The 16,583-nt window shown below is 37.8% G+C and overlaps 1 protein-coding gene across 9 annotated transcripts in view; it reads left to right on the top strand.

Annotated features, from left to right (window-relative positions):
- Positions 1-16,583, top strand: part of CDC14A (cell division cycle 14A) — a 176,562-nt gene that overhangs the window by 136,736 nt on the left and 23,243 nt on the right. For all 9 annotated transcript variants that reach the window (XM_019035893.4, XM_019035939.4, XM_055353124.2 and 6 more), the window contains 3 exons: positions 3,790-3,949; positions 14,359-14,471; positions 15,543-15,590. In XM_019035893.4, coding sequence (XP_018891438.4) covers positions 3,790-3,949; positions 14,359-14,471; positions 15,543-15,590 — 321 coding nt within the window. The remainder of the gene's footprint in view (positions 1-3,789; positions 3,950-14,358; positions 14,472-15,542; positions 15,591-16,583) is intronic.

The raw sequence follows: 16,583 nt of genomic DNA, 5'->3' as shown, positions 1-16,583 counted from the left end.
TGATCTAGCTTCTGATTGTAGGGTTCTATACCTAAACTAGATTTAGTTAGTTGAATCTTTTGGAGAATTCCCTTCCTCAGTTTTTTCCTTCTAGCTTCATTTTCTAGTATGTTTCACAGTTAACTGCCTTCCCTTATACTTTCAGAAATTCTCTAAACATCTTCCTAGTGAATCTTCCACTTGTACCACAGCTTTTGAAGAACTCCTTGAATACCTATTGCCTTCCCGCCCCCTGCGTCTTGGTTACTGCTTCCCATCTGTCTTCCTTTGATTGCAAGGTAGACCATTTTGTTAGCCCACTTCTTTTTTTTTTTTTTGAGACGGAGTCTCGCTCTGTCGCCCAGGCTGGAGTGCAGTGGCGCGATCTCGGCTCACTGCAAGCTCCGCCTCCTGGGTTCACGCCATTCTCCTGCCTCAGCCTCCCAGTAGCTGGGATTACAGGCGCCCGCCACCACGCCCAGCTAATTTTTTGTGTTTTTAGTAGAGACGGGGTTTCACCGTGTTAGCCAGGATGGTCTTGATCTCCTGACCTCGTGATCCACCCGCCTCGGCCTCCCAAAGTGCTGGGATTACAGGCGTGAGCCACCGCGCCCGGCCTAGCCCACTTCTTTAGGCCAGGAACTGTCTCTGTTTCCATAATAGCTCTGGGCTGGTGGAATAGAAGGTACACAAAACAGATTGGTACTCAAGTCATGGCTGGAGTAGGCCTAGGCCAAGCTAGAGAGTGGGTTATGTTTCTATTTGGAGTGACCAAATAGTGGCTTTGGATGGACTTTGGGGTCAGGGTTGGGTTTTTTGGGAAAATTGTCCAGGATGGAAGAAGGATAAAGATAAAGAGTTCGGTTGGTGTGGAGATGGGATTGGGCTGGGCTTAGGGAAGTGAAGGAGGACAGGTCAGCCACACACAGAAGCCTGCACAACAGCTTCCATTGTGTTCTGGACTCAGAACTAGGAATATTCACTATAACAGTGTGACTGACTTGAATTTCATTAGAGGAATATTAAAAGCAGATGTAAAAAAAGACCTGTGAAGGCTCTAGATCAGAATCAACTGTAACTTGGCTCATAATAAGCCAAGTTATTTCGTTATTTTCTTATGTCCCATGCCTGGCTAGCCTAAACCCAACTAACCCAGGGCAAGGACATGGCTGAAAACAAGGACCCCAGCACTGGCTATACTTCTTAAGGCTGTATTCAAACCAAGACACATCTCTTCCTGTCATTTTAAAGCACATGCCCTTTTTAGCAGAGGGTCAGTAAATTTCATGCTGTCTTAGAAAATGCACTGTATTCTTGGAGAATGTACTTTGAGCTGGTGTGTTAGCTTCATAAGATTTGATTTTTAAATACTAAATGCTTAAAAATACATGTTTTACTTCTTTTGTTTGAGATGAGGCTTTTAGGGAGTAATAGACACCACAATAAAAGCTAGCATGGTTTGCATTTTCAATAAAAAGGAATTTGCGTGAAGTGCTGCTTTTTCTCAAGAAGCAGTTGCGTACAGCATTGCTTAGCAACACACAAATCAGCTCTGACACCTTATTCATCTTTAATATTCAGGTTCAAATCAAGCCTTTCCAGAGATGGGACAGATTGCGTCTTTCAAACCAAGCAAGTGAAAGTTGTCACTTTGTAATTTTCATCTTTAAGTTGGCAGCAGCATCAGAATTTTCATTTTATAACTTCTTTTGAAATTGGAATTTTTTTCAACTAGCCTCTTATGTCCTTCTCCTCTGTTCTCACTTTGTTTTTTGTTCCTAAAGACTCTTAAAAGGTCTTTCCTGTATTTTTGGTATCAAATTTAAATTCCTTAGGATGACATGCAAGGCCCATCTCTCATAGCCTCTGCTTCAGCCAAATTAAACAATTCATGTTCATAAACATGCTGTTTTCTTTGATATCACTATTTTTCCAGCCCACATTGTTTTCTTTGCTTGGCAATACTCTTAGCTGGGTAAGTCCTGCTCATCTTTCCAGATACTTCTGGAGTGTTGGGGAACTTCTTTTTGATTCCTTCAGATTGAGTAAGGGGCCTCTTTTCCTGAGGTCCTGTGCAAATCCTGATCATAGGGTTTATAATATTGGACTTCATTTGTTTGCTTTTCTCATCCTAAACTAGAAATCCCTTCTTGAGAGACAGGGATTCAGTCTTTCATCCTTATATCCTGTCCTACCTGTGTGTTTCATTTATCTGAATTTCTTACTATTTATGACAGAGCTGAATCTTCTCTTTTTTTAAATCATGATTTTTATTCTTTTCAACCTCTCTCTCTCTGTGTATATATGTATATACAGAGAGAGATATCAAAAGATATAGATATCTATATATATATTTTTTATTATACTTTAAGTTCTAGAGTACATGTGCACAACGGGCAGGCTTGGGAGGCTCCATCCGTGTTCCCATAAATGACATGGTCTTATTCTTTTTTATGGCTGCATAGTATTCCATGGTGTATATGTACCACATTTTCTTTATCCAATCTATCATTGATGACATTTAGGTTGATTCCTTGTCTTTGCTATTGTGAATAGTGCTACATGAACATTTGCGTGTATGTGTCTTTATGGTAGAATGATTTATATTCCTCAAGATATATACTCAGTAATGGGATTGCTGGGACGAATGGTAATTCTGTGTCTCACTCTTTGAGGAATTGCCACACTGCTTTCCACAATGGTTGAACTAATTTACACTCCCACCAACAGTGTATAAGTGTTCCTTTCTCTCCGCAACCTCACCAGCATCTGTTATTTTTTAACTTTTTGATAACAGCCATTCTTACTGGTGTGTGGTGGTATCTCATTATGGTTTTGATTTGCATTTCTCTAATGATCAGCGTTTTAACCTGAATTTTATGTGATATGTGAAATCTTTGTGAGAAAGTATTACTCAATCCTGTTGCTTTAAAAAATATCTATGTTCTTACTGGTGGCGTCTCCTTGATGATGCAATTATTTCACTGGATGTTGATATTTTTTATGATGAACCACAGTGTTTTTAGTTTAATTCTATTCTGTACAGTGTGTTATAGGATAGAAATAAAGTGATTTTATGGAATAGTTTATCTTATAGGAAATGTATGAAGGTGATCCCACCAATAAAAATAAAATCCTCAGAATGTCATTTTGCTTACATATTTTAAATTATCTTCATATAACTTTGAAAACAGTTGTGATTTTGCCTTAATGAATGAAAGAAAGTTTATACATGAACTTCAAACACATTTTCTTTTCTAAGGACAATCTAATTGAGGATATAAGCCTTGCTTTTAGATTCTAAGAGTAGGTTTTTAAAGTTATGTGTGAGGGCCTTTCATGGTACCACCCAAAAGTAGGTATGCAATACTTTTTTGGGTGATATCTCCATTTAACTCAAGTTCTTTCATGTACAGTTTTGAGTCCAGTTATTCTCTCTGTTTTTATAAATAGGCATATCAAATTGCTATTTGAGAAATTGAAGGTTTCAAATTTATATTTAAAAGACAAATGGGCTCATAATCTTTATTGCTGTGGAATTTGTTCTAAGCATCTGAGGACTTCAGCAGTCAACTATATAGACAAATATTGGAGGATGACATTTGTGTTTAATATAGAATCTTATTTTGGCTTTTTGAAAGTGACTTCATTGTTCTTTATTCTAAGATATCATAATCTTTCTAGTCTGATTTGTAAATGCTTATTTGCTAAATCTTTTCCTTTGTAAGACATCATACCTTTGAGATGAGAGTAGATTGTTTTAAAGATAACTTTTTCTTGTCGTTTTGTTTTGTTTTGTTTTTTATACAGAAAACAAACATCGTTGTGGGTCCAAGGAGACATTTTCCGATCCAAACTGAAAAATCGACCATCCAGTGAAGGAAGTATTAATAAAATTCTTTCTGGCCTAGATGATATGTCTATTGGTGGAAATCTTTCAAAAACACAAAACATGGAACGATTTGGAGAGGTAAGTTTTCCCTAGGAGATTCTATCTTCTTAAAACTGATGTTCTGCATTTGTTTCTCAGTTGGACCTATATAACATAGTAGTGTCTTTTCTCTGGATGCCACGGGTACCAAGTTTTTAGAAGTAGAGTCATCCGTCTATATAGCAAGAAGCAGAGGAAAGAAACCAATTGCCCTTAAAAAAAAAAAAGCTATAATTTAAGGAGTAAATTATAAAGGAGGCTACTCTGGTAAGGGATAATATTTATAGAAAGGAAACAGAAAAGCAAACTTTCTATTTGAAAATTAAAATAAATATCAAGAAGAAAAATTTTAATGTGACAATTGAGGAAATAATACATACCACAAGTGGTGCTTTGAAAGCCTCAAATTCATGCTGATTTCTAAAGTAAGTGCCAACTTGAAAACATGATTAGGGCACTTTTTAAAAAAAAAATTAAGGCTCTACTGTAAACAAACCACTGTAAATAGTTGATATATATTGTCTGATTAATATTCATAACTACTTGGTGAGTTAGGTAATACTATCTCTATAGGAAGGAAATTGCATATCAGAGGTGTTCTAACCTCAGTGTCAAACATGGTTCAATCCATGTCTGTCTGAGTCCAAGCTTGTGTTTTTTTATATCACACCCTGTTACCTCTGAATAAAAATAGAAGTGATTTACTAAGAATTAGGATTATGAGCATTTTTGGAACTAGAAACAACGTTGAAACACCATTTGTTTGGTTCCACTATTGTAGAGACAAGAAACTGGGGTCCCAGAAAATTTGTGATTTGTGTAAAGTTCCAGGGTTGTTTAGTAGTGGGGCCACTTTGAGAACTGGGCATTCAATTCCTAGTTTAGGTCTTTCTACCACGTTATACCTGAGGTGAAGCTAAGTATCTGGTTTATACTTTTATATCTCTAAAGGAGAAAAAAAGAAAAGAAAAAAAGGACCTGTTCAAAATAGTGGAACAAGCTAGGCAGGGTGATGTGTGCCTGTGTGGTCCCAGTTACTTGGGAGACTGAGGTGGGAGGATGTTTGAGCCCAGGAGTCGAAGCTGTAGTGAGCTATGATGGCATCACTGCACTCTATCCTGGGTGACAGAGCAAGCACCCCTGTCTAAAAAAGTAAAAAAGAAAAAAAGAGAAAGAAAGAATATAGAAGCAACAAGTGTAGATTTACATTCTATTAGACAGTGACCCATTAGACCCGGACAAGGGCATTAAACCAAATACTGTGGCTCAAGCTTAGCCCACAAGGAGCCCAGAATGGAAGGAACACATCATAGCTCTCTTAGGTTAATGACTGGCATCCCAAACAGATTTCTTTTTAGCAAGAAAGATAGCCAGAGTGCTTGGAGATTGGGAGCATGAATTTTCTTTCAAGGACAAAGGATGGAGACCATTGGAAGAAATGATTTTTAAGCCCAGTGCTCTGTTCTCCAGGATGGCTGCTGATGAGGTGACTAAGTTTACCCATTCGAGTCATCTGTCCTGATGAAATGTACACCTTATCCAAGGTCATGTTGATGTTAGAGCCTTTGTTGACTTTTTCTTGTCTCTGTGTTCCAGTTTCACCTATTAAGAGCAAATAAAAAGAAAGGGTCTGAACTAAGATTTTAACATGATAGTATAGCTAAGCAAGAATACCTTTTTCTTGCTCTAGTCAGCATTTCCTCCCCAGGTTGAGTACAAGTAAATAGGGCTTTGAGTTATGAACTCTGAAAAGACAAACATAAAGTTAATCCCGTTATCTGAGAAACATATTTACCTTGCAGGAATATAGTACTTTCTATATCATAATCTTGATTAAGTTAACATCTGGTAGTTAGAACATTTTATTCTCATACTCTTTTAATCCCCAATTTGTTGAATTTAAGAAACTTAACATTTATGTATCACTGTGAGTGTAAGGAATGCAATATGATTGGAATTTTAAATAAGACAGTTTTAAATATAAGTGTATATAAGTCTACTCCCCCGTCTTAGTCCATTTGGGCTGCTGTAACAAAACACTACAGGCTAGGCAGCTTATAAACAACAGAAATTTATTTCTCACAGTTCTGCAGGTTGGGAAATTCAAGATCAAGGCATCAACAGATTTGGTGTCTGGTGAGGGCCTGCCTAGTGGTTCATAGACAGCACCTTCTGCATCTTCACATGGCAAAAAGGGCAAACAAACTCTTAATGCCATCACCTTGGGGGGTTGGGATTTCAATGTATGAATTTTGGGGGCTACAAATATTCAGACCATAGCATCCCCCATCATTATTTTAGTTTTAGCCATTGAAATGCTATTGTTTCTGAAATTCAAGAGCAGAAATGAAAGAATTCAGAGATGCCAGAGAATGATGGTATGGTGAATATTTTACACAGCATCATGTATAGGCTCTAGGACTACTTTATTAGCTAGTTAATGGCTTTGTGCAAGTAACTCATACAAGCACTTTTCTTTCCATGCTTATCTGGTGCCAGCTCTGGAATATCACATGAATATGGAAAATTCGCTTACTCAAAATTGGACTTAACAGAGTTAATGATGTCTTTATTATTCTTATAAATTGCACATGGGAAAATAGATTGAGAATGCTGTAAGAATTTAATGTGTTTCAAGTTGCATGTGGGTAAAAGTCTATGGAATTTCTGGATTTACTTAGTTTGTATATATAGAAAGTGCAAAAAGGCAGTATCCCTCTTGAGATTGACTTTTAAAAAAAAGATTAAAAGCAGAGATTCTAAATTATTTTTTTCTTTCTAGGCCTACAGTAATTTTCTTGTGATTAGTTACTAGGAAGCTCTGTATTACCAGATTTGGAGAATTCGAATAGAGTTTTTTAGGCCGGGCATGGTGGCTTATGCCTGTAATCCTGGCACTCTGGGAGGCTGAGGCAGATGGATCACTTGAGGTCAGGAGTTTGAGACCAGGCTGGCCAGCATAACGAAACCCCATCTCTACTAAAAATAGAAAAAAAATTAGCCAGGTGTGATGGCACATGCCTGTAGTCCCAGCTTCTTGGGAGGCTGAGGCATAAGAATCACTTGAACCCGAGAGGCGGAGGTTGCAGAGCTGAGATCATGCCACTGCACTTCAGCCTGGGCAACAGAGCGAGACTCGGTCTCAAAAACAAAACAAAACAAAACAAAACAAAAAACAAAAATACAGTTTTTTAGTGCTTAGGATGTAGGTGAAAGGAAAACAACCAGAATGATGCAGGTCATAGTGATGGACTAAGTTGTGGTTTTACTGAATGTTCTTTGCCAACTTAGAGTTATGAGAAATAAAATAGAGGCTTCACCTTCATTGAGCCTGGACTTCAGTGCTGGGCTGGGCACTATGAAATATACACAGCCCATCCTGTGGGTCTAGGTTAGGCTCCCTGCTCCCTGCTCCTGCCTTGCACTATACTTTTCCCCCACAGTCCTCATGCCTCCTTCCCTGCTCGGTGATACTCTCTAGGAAGGCAGAGACTTTTATTTGTCTTCATCATGATTCTGTTTTTGGCAAAAGGCCTTAATAAGTATTATGTGAATGGATGAAGAAGGCTTATAGTTTCAGAGAAAAAAAAAGGACAGAGACATGAAATTGGTAATAATCTAAGCTACACAAGTGCATTATGTGCTCAAATACAAAATAGTACTAGCAATAAGTGCTCACTTTAACATTTAGGGGCCTATGGGTCCATTATGGCTTGGAGTTATTTTAAAAGATAGAATTTAAAGTACTTTATTTAAAGTGCAAATATTAAATCAGGATCTTAGCATGAAGTTACTATATGCCAGTAACTGTTTTAGGCACTTGACATTAATGAACTCTATTAATCCTTACAGTAGCCATATGAAATAGGCACTGTTACTAGGCCCATTTATAGGAGACATACCTGAGGTAGAGGTCAAACCATCTGGCCAAGATCTTGGGTACATGGTGAGGTGGTCATTTGAACGTCTGTGCTCTGGCTCCAAAGTTTGTGCCCTCAGCCACCCTCCCGGGAGGCCTCTTACTATACTCTGCTAACTCTCTATGAGGTCTTCAGTGTGGCTTTAGTAAATTATATACAGTAATTTTGAGCAAAACTGTAACCATTCTCTACTAATAAACTTCTTCTGGAATTACAACGGTTTTTACATTTTGTCTTTCTACTCTAGGGCTATAGTCCAATATTAGCATACCAATCAGTAGATGCTCTTGACTTAGTGATATTAATTAGATACAGGTGCTGCTAATATTCAGCCAAGTTCATACAAATTGACAATCAAGTAGACAAGAATGTAGTGTTTTAATTACATCTTTGAGACATTGTGATTTATAAAATCCATCAAGTACTCATAAGCAGGGTACATCTTAGAAAAATCTATGAAGTAAAAATTAAATCTCTAATGTCCTGCTTTTTAAGCACCTTTCTTTCCCCCATTATGACAGTGAAGACCAGTTCTAATCTGAATGCCATTGGGATCCACCAGAGGTTATTAAGCAGGGGAGTGACAGCACACAGAATCATGGTGCTGAGAGATCACTCTGGCTATGGTGTCATATAGGGCTGAGGGTGGAAGGCCAGGGAGTTGGTGATGGGGAGGTCCAGGTTTTAAAGGTCCCAACCAGTGGCAGTGAATGGGGCAGCCAGAAGAGAGATGTGGGTAGCTCTGATAAATTCAAACTTTTTATTGATCAGAAGCAGCTTATTATAAAGATGACATCTTTGCCTTTCCCCAGCACTTACATCTCATAGGTTCAACATCTGAGAGCTGAAAAGAACTTTAGAGATGACCCAGCCACCTTTCCTAGCCAATTTATTAAAATCTGCTAAAAATTCCATTCTCATCTTTATCTTCCAGTTCTTGGACTTCTATTTTTACTCATTTCCATTTAAACTGTCTATTTATGTCATTTTTCTATTAGGACTCTTCCATCTTTATTCCCTAGTGTGCTATATTCTATCTCATAGATCTTTTCTTAATGAGACTTTCCACAGCCTTTCCTATAGCTTACTGTGCCAAGATTTTGTTTAGGTTTTGGTCAGCAATTACTTTATCTAGCTGAAATCTGTGGACACGATTGTGCATAGAGAAAACAACTGGTGGAATAAAATATTTATTCTTCATGTTGTTGTTTGTTCTTTCACTAGGTCATCACTCATTTTTTTTTAATTGTACTTCTTTTGGTACAATATTTTAGTTTACTAAATGATATTACTAAAATATCATTTTCTTGCCTTCATGTAGGGCAGCCCAGTATCCAAAAGGAAGAGAGTTGCTGCTTAATCCTCCAAAGGGCAGTGGGGCATCTGAGAGCAGACCCCTTTCCTGTGGGGGACAAAGATAGGAGGGTCTTCCCTGGACTAGGTAGGGTTCTTCATTGTTGCCAGCATCAGCCAAGTGGTTTTGTTTCTTTTCAGCAGATTCCAGGGAATCTGCCTCTCCTGGACTAGCTTAGGACAAGAGAGAGTCTGCTCTGGCATTTTGTAGGGAGAGGGGCTGGAGCCTAAGGGCAGAATGGAGGCCCAGGTTGGGTTCTCCTCATTTGTCATTTGTGAATGTGTTCTTTAGTCATCATGAAGAATGAATCTGGTATAAGGAAGGAGGCCTAACAGCACCTGATGAGAAAAGTCTTCAAACTCTCCCCTGGCTACCAACTCATGAGATTGATTTGTGCCACACAATATATTGTACTGCATTTGCTAATAAACATTTTCCTCCCACAGGCTCTTATGACCTGGTACATCTTATCAGATCAATCCCCTGATAAATATAAGGCTTATTGTATTTATGTCTGTGTGTCTTATTCAGTATTCTAGGAGGCCAAAGTCCTTTTCCATATAGCTTTTTAGTTTCTTAATTCTGTAATTTAATGTAACTATGTTTTGAATAATGTTACTATTTTTCTTGAGTTTGAAGGCTATTTATTAATCACTGAGAATTTTATAGTTTATATGTTCTATCTCTCATAGTCCTAAAAATGCCCCACACTTTGTACAATGGCCACAGAGAAAAAATAAAAGAAGATTAGTTTAGACAAAAATAGTACGGTTTACATTTTAGTAGATTTTTTTAGACCTATATTGCCTGTCTGGATCTTTCCCCCTTCTTCCCTCTCCCCAAGTCTGAACTCCCATGTGGTTTCCCGTACCCTAATCCAGTCCATCATCTCTCATCAGACCACTGTATAGCCGCTTAAATGTGTCCCTCCCCCGAGTCTTGACCTCCAATTCATTCTCACAGTGATCAATGGGAGGAAATAGATGCAATATATGCAAATGAGGGGGGTCGTGTGGGTGTAAAGAACTCTTACAAATCACCAAAATACTATGTGCACAAATAAAACAATATGGGAACCCTCCTGGCTGGTAAACATAAAAAATATTCTACTTCCCTAGAAATGGAAGAAACACAAATTTAAATGATGAGATGCTATTTATGCCTATCAAATGTATTAAAAATGTATGCAGTATTGACAAACGTTTAGGGAATACAAAGCTCTTAAACATTGCTAGTTGGAATTTACAATGGTACAGCCTTTTGGAGGGCAGTTTGATCATATGTGGAAGATGACTTTAAAAGGAATTCCACTTCTATGAATTTGTCTTAAGGCAATAATAAGTCTTCATAAACCATGTATATATAAGAGTATGTTTGTTGAGGCTGTTTATAGTGATGAAAGACAGAGAACAGCCTAACCTAGGCTATCGGTTAAACAATAAAATTAGGCATATCTAGACAATGGAATTTTATGGAGCCATAAAACGACAGAGATTTTAAAAAATTAGCCCTGAAAAACTTCCACTATATGTTTTTTAAGTTAAAAAAGTTACAAAGCAGCATATGTATATAATACAACCTCTTTTTGTAAGGAAGAAGTAGGTTGGCGGTTTTATATAGCACAGGGAAAATTCTGGAAGACTATGTGCCAGAATGTTAATGTGTGTTGCTTTTGATGGTAAATATATGGGTGGTTTTAATATTTTTTCCTGTTTACCTATACTTTATTACTAATGACAAACATATGGTAAACATATCTCCATATATATGGTAAATGCATATATATTTAAATACATAAAAATATATCATAAATATATCTGCATCTCTCTCTTTCTCTCTCTCTCTCTCTCTCTCTCTCTATATATATATATATATTTTTTTTTTTTTTTGAGACAGTCTCTATGGCCCAAGCTGGAGTGCAGTGGTACGATCTAGGCTCACTGCAACCTCTGCCTCCCGGGTTCAAGTGATTCTCGTGCCTGTCTCCCAAGTAGCTGGGATTACAGGCACGCACCACCACACTCAGCTAATTTTTATATTTTTAGTAGAGATGTGGTTTCACCATGTGGGCCAGGCTGGTCTTGAACTCCTGGCCTCATGTCATCCACCTGCCTTGGCCTCCCAAAGTGCTGGGATTACAGGTGTGAGCCACCGTGCCTAGCCAGATACTTTTTTTTTTTTTTTTTGAGAAAAAACACCTCTGCCCTCGTGGTCGTCACCATCGCAGCCACCCGAGAGGAGCTGGGGAAGAACAGTGGCCCGCGAGGCTCATCACAGACAATGCGGTGGCTCCTGTGAGGGTGTTTAAGTAAACTTGAGGGGAGGAAGTAAAAGTATGTTAAATCTGGGTAGTTAAGTGCATGGCTGTGTATTGTAGTATTTTTGTTGTTTTCTGATTTTGAGATGTATCATAATTTACAGAAATATTTGACCTTTAAGATTCACAATAGAATGAGAGAAAAATACATGCAAAGTAATTATGATTTAAAATGTACTGTTATTTAATTTTCTGTTTAACTGTATATCTTTTAAAATGCTTTTATTCTTTTCAAGCAATATATGATCACAGCTTAAAAAATACCAACAAGCGTTGAATTCTAGCAACAAAAAATATCAGTCTCCTTTCTCACCTTTCTGTATCTCTGGACCCACTTCCAAAGGGGGAAACCTCTAGGAAAATTATACTATTATTTTTAGTGCCATATTTCTATTATAAATACTTTGCTTATGTTGCTGTTTTTTAATTGATCAATTTTGGACATTTTTCTATTGCCTCCTGGTTGTTGTAGACAGGATGCAGCTCTTCTAGCTCACTGTCACCACCACTTCCCAATATAACTATATTCGTTAAATCAAATAATGTGCACATTATTACTATGTAAACATTGTTCACGGTTGAGCTTAGTAGTACACTATGACTGTTTTCTTTTTTGACGCTCTCTTTGTGTGTCCTAGACTTAATTGCCTTTTTAAATTTGCATAGTTTTCTATGCATTTAGGAAAAGATAATGCTTTAAAAAGTTGTGCCAAACAATTTTAAATTTTTTCAAAATTTCAACACAGCAAAATTCCATTCTAATTCCATTCTTTTCCTGAAGACATTTCTCCCTTCTAACTTGGACTGGTTGTTCTTAGCCCTGCTGTGTGTGTGTGTGTGTGTGTGTATGTGTGTGTGTGTGGGTATGTGTGTGTGTGTGAAATCCTAGGATCACAACTATATAGCCTGATTCTATAACTCTTCTTCATATTCTTCAGTTAGATCCCTAATTTTCTTGGATCTCATGTTATCTTTCCTTTTTTCCTGAAGAGCATATCCTGTAATAGTTTTCTCAGAAAGATTGTATGGGAGGTAAATTTTTATATCTGTTTTACCTTTATACTTACCTGAAAGGTTGAATTTTAGAATTACAGGTTGAGAATCATTTTATATTTAGAATTTTGAAGGTGTTTCTAGTGGGAAACATAAAGATCCTCCTAGTTGGAGGAACAAATAAGCTTTCCTGGTACAAAGGCACCAGTTGACAATGAAACTGATTGTGGCAAGGATTCTGTCAGGTCCTCCTAGAAGCTTTCTTAGCCATTCTCATGAGGACCTATGTGTTTTTTGGCCTCACCTCATATTCAGGAAACTCTGGCTCTGTGCTAAGTAACTGCTAACATCCCAGCACGTTGAGCGCTTACTGCAGCCTAGTGAAGCTAAGCTCACCTTCTCAGGTGCACCATCCCACTGGCAAGCCTAGCTGTCAGACCTTCCTGATTTCTGTTCTTGCAGGCTTCCTTTGATGGTAATAAGTTCCTCCCCCACTGGGGTTGTATGGATAGAACTGAATGGTAAAACTGATTTCTGGAGATTTTTTAGAAGTGCAACTTGAGACTCTAAGAGAATCCTCTGTCATGAAGACTCCATGATCCTGTGACTGTTGAGCTGGTATTCTTCTTGCGCAGGACGACCTTTCCTGGGATCTTGGGCTGCGTCACTTGCACCCATTCTTTAAGGGATTGCCTCTAGGAAGCTTTTGTCCTTATTCTTTCTTTCCCACTGGCCTTGTGCTTTGCATTTCTTTATTTCTTTTTTAAACTCAGAGATGTGATGGTGAGGTTTGATCTTTTTACTGTGGAACCCAACATAGGTGGCTGGGATTGAGGAGGTATTGCGATGAGAAATGACTCAAATGTGACTTGACGGAAGTACATTTTTCATCAAACAAGAGTTCTAGTTTTCAATAGGGGAGGGGACTATTACGGCTGGGAGGGATTTTAGCAAATCCAAGCACTTTGATTTTTCAGTTGAGGAAAAAAGGCAAAATACAGTCTTCACTGGTGCAATGACAGTGTGCTATGGCATATATTTTAGAAAGAACATAGCATCTTGGGACAAGAAATCTAATTTTGAAGTCATACAAAGGTCATTAAGAGCTTATGGGAGCTTGGGCAATATTCCTAACTTCCATGAGTATGTCGTTTTTTCATCGATAATAAGGGTACCAGTGCCTCCCCCTGCATCAGGGCTATTGAAGAGACTAGCATTTGAAGAGACTAGCATGGTACTTCTATTTTTCAAACTATAAAGAGTTATTTCAGAAGGAAAGATCTAGTGAACATGGTCCTTTAAATCCTTCTGAAAAGGGCTTGTGTGCTTTTACTAGTGTTACATGATTACTGTGTTAATAACTTACTGTATAGATATCCTAAAGTATTTTTATCTTGTATTTTTGTAAACAGGTTATGGAATTTGCAGTGATGGGTCCTGGTAGTATCTAAAAACATATTTGTAAACAGGTTATGGAATTTGCAGTGATGGTCCTGGTAGTATCTAAAAACATATTTGTACTGCATCTGTGGGCCCTTCTGTATCTAGGCTATATTCCAACGTATGATCGTGTCTGCAGGAGAGTCTCCTCTGTTGCTGTCCAGTGTAACAAACAGCTCCTTGTATATTCTACCACATCTATTCCCATGCTTCATTGATTTGGAATTTGACTTGTTGCCTGTTGAACTGGCAAATAGTTGAGTGTTCTTTTGTGTAAACTTTGACAATGCTGATTCACAGTACCTTTAGTGACTTAATCTATATTAAGATAATCTGTATAAAATGTATCTATATATGTAGTCTGTTAAGAAACCTATATAAAGCCAAATTTTGACCTTTCTATGGAACGTGTATTTTTTTCCAGGATAACTTAGAAGATGATGATGTGGAAATGAAAAATGGTATAACCCAGGGAGACAAACTACGTGCCTTAAAAAGTCAGAGACAGCCACGTACCTCACCATCCTGTGCATTTAGGTAGATCTGTTTTAAACACTTCAATTTATAGTGTGCTTCCCTTTGTGAATAGAACATTTCATCTTCTCTTTAATCTGTAATCTTCTCTTTTGAATTTTGTTCTACAAATACTAAGTTTACTATTTTGTGTTGTTTATTGATTATTTTATCACTGTTGGGAGTAGCTAAAGTTTAGAAGTTTATTGAAAGCAACTGCTGCCATCTCAGTCTCTGGAATTCTACCTTAAGCTGCAAAGCAGTTATCTCTGGGACTCTGTTTCAAATTCTGTTTGGATTTCTCCCCTTCTTCTGTGAATGAGTTTCTTGTCCTGTGTTGGATCCTCACAGGTGTGCTGAGGCTGTTGTATTGACTCATAGTGTATATAAAAGTATTGTATGCCAGTCTCTGGCAATCTAAGCTAGTTCCTCAGCTTTACCTTCTATTTTTGAAAATTGAATAAGCAATTCTTACCTGTGCCTATAAAGTTATAAGCCATCTTGACTTTGAAGTCTCAAACTACTCACCAGAATCAATGATGGGACTTGACTTCTGATCACATTTGAAACCTGCTGATAGCTCAGATTGGGTTTAAAAAAAGGGGAATCAAAAGGTGCAAACATTTGTAAATATCATCATTTTTAAAAATTACAATATACTGGGTGGCAAGGCCCCAGTCCACAAATTAATATAATGGTAAACAGCAACATTTTTTTGACTTATAAATAAGAGATACACATAGCAGAAAGATGTTTTGCCGGTATGGTAAACACCAAACAGATTCACAGGGAATTTAGTTTTCATGTGTAATCTGGGAGAAACTATAACACTGTAGTCAGATTGGGTCTTTACTGAGTTCCTGATCTAAGGAATAAAGGTTCATATTGCTCAAAGATGAGGTTATCATTTTCTGCAGTATTATGAGAAAAGGGGTTAGCAAGCCTGGTTCTGGGTAATCTAATATCCATTTGCAAGGTTTCTCCCTTTTGCTAATTTAATATTTTTACTGGTTTGATACCATTTGATGTGCCTTGTGGTCTTTGTGAAAACGTGTGCCCTGGTGATATGTGAGCATCTGTCTTTGATTTCCACAGGTCAGATGATACAAAAGGACATCCAAGAGCAGTGTCCCAGCCTTTCAGGTACTGCCAATGAGGTTGAATGTCTAGTAGCTTGTAAATATATGCTTCCTTTTAGCCATGTTTCCCAAGCCTCAAACACGAAAATCAACTGTACACAGCTTTTTGCTTTTTAAATTGCTTCCTTTCTCTTCCATATTGTTTATGCCTTATTTTTAATGCTCACCATGAAAAGGATTTTTTTTTTTTTTTTTTTTTTTTTTGCTGGCATGCCCACAGGGCTGTGTGGTGGTGGTAGAGACATCAATGTATTTTGTGCTCTTAGCACATTGTGGAGGGGGGTCTCTAAGAAACTACAGGTGCTCTGCATCTCTCCTTTTGATCTAGTGATAGATCTAGCTTAAATTGTTTTCATTTTTATTGGTCCTCTTTCTGTTTTTTCCCAATCAGCATGCATTTGTTCCCCTCCTTTATTTTCTAGTCTTATTTTCTTCTCTACCTTCCTTTTCAAGAGGAAACACTAGTTTTGTTCTGTGGAAAAATGTCCCCTGAAACCTCCGGGAGTGGTACCACGATCTGGTGTGGCACTCAGTGAGAGCAGCAGAGATGTTTGGCCAAGAGTGTTGATGAAATAGGGGAAAGAAGCTCTTCACCTGCTGGTTCTTATTCATTCTTAGGTTTAGGACTGTTTAGTGAGGGCAGTTCAAAGAGGGCTTAAGCTTCTGGAGCTTCTGGAGAAGCTTGAATTGCTTCTTTGTAGAACTTTTTCCATTTTTATTTTGGAGGCAAAACATGAGCTTAAGCTGCTGTTTGGTGGGTGGATAATGAAGGAAAGAGTCTACAAGTAAATAAGCTTTTCTCTAGCAGAGAGGAAAACAGAGTTCAGCTATATTAAATGATTTATCTAGGATCAAACAAATTTGGTATTAAGATTATGACTGGGCCCTGGCTCTCCAGATTTGAGTCAGTTTTTCCTTTTTGTCCACTTGGCAAATATTTATTGAGCACCTGCTCAGAATCCAGCATTGTGCTAGCCACTGGGAATTGAAATGAGAG

Source organism: Gorilla gorilla, chromosome 1 (genome assembly GCF_029281585.2).
Source record: "Gorilla gorilla gorilla isolate KB3781 chromosome 1, NHGRI_mGorGor1-v2.1_pri, whole genome shotgun sequence".
Classification (NCBI taxonomy): domain Eukaryota; kingdom Metazoa; phylum Chordata; class Mammalia; order Primates; family Hominidae; genus Gorilla; species Gorilla gorilla.
This window is presented reverse-complemented; position numbering and strand designations above follow the sequence as displayed.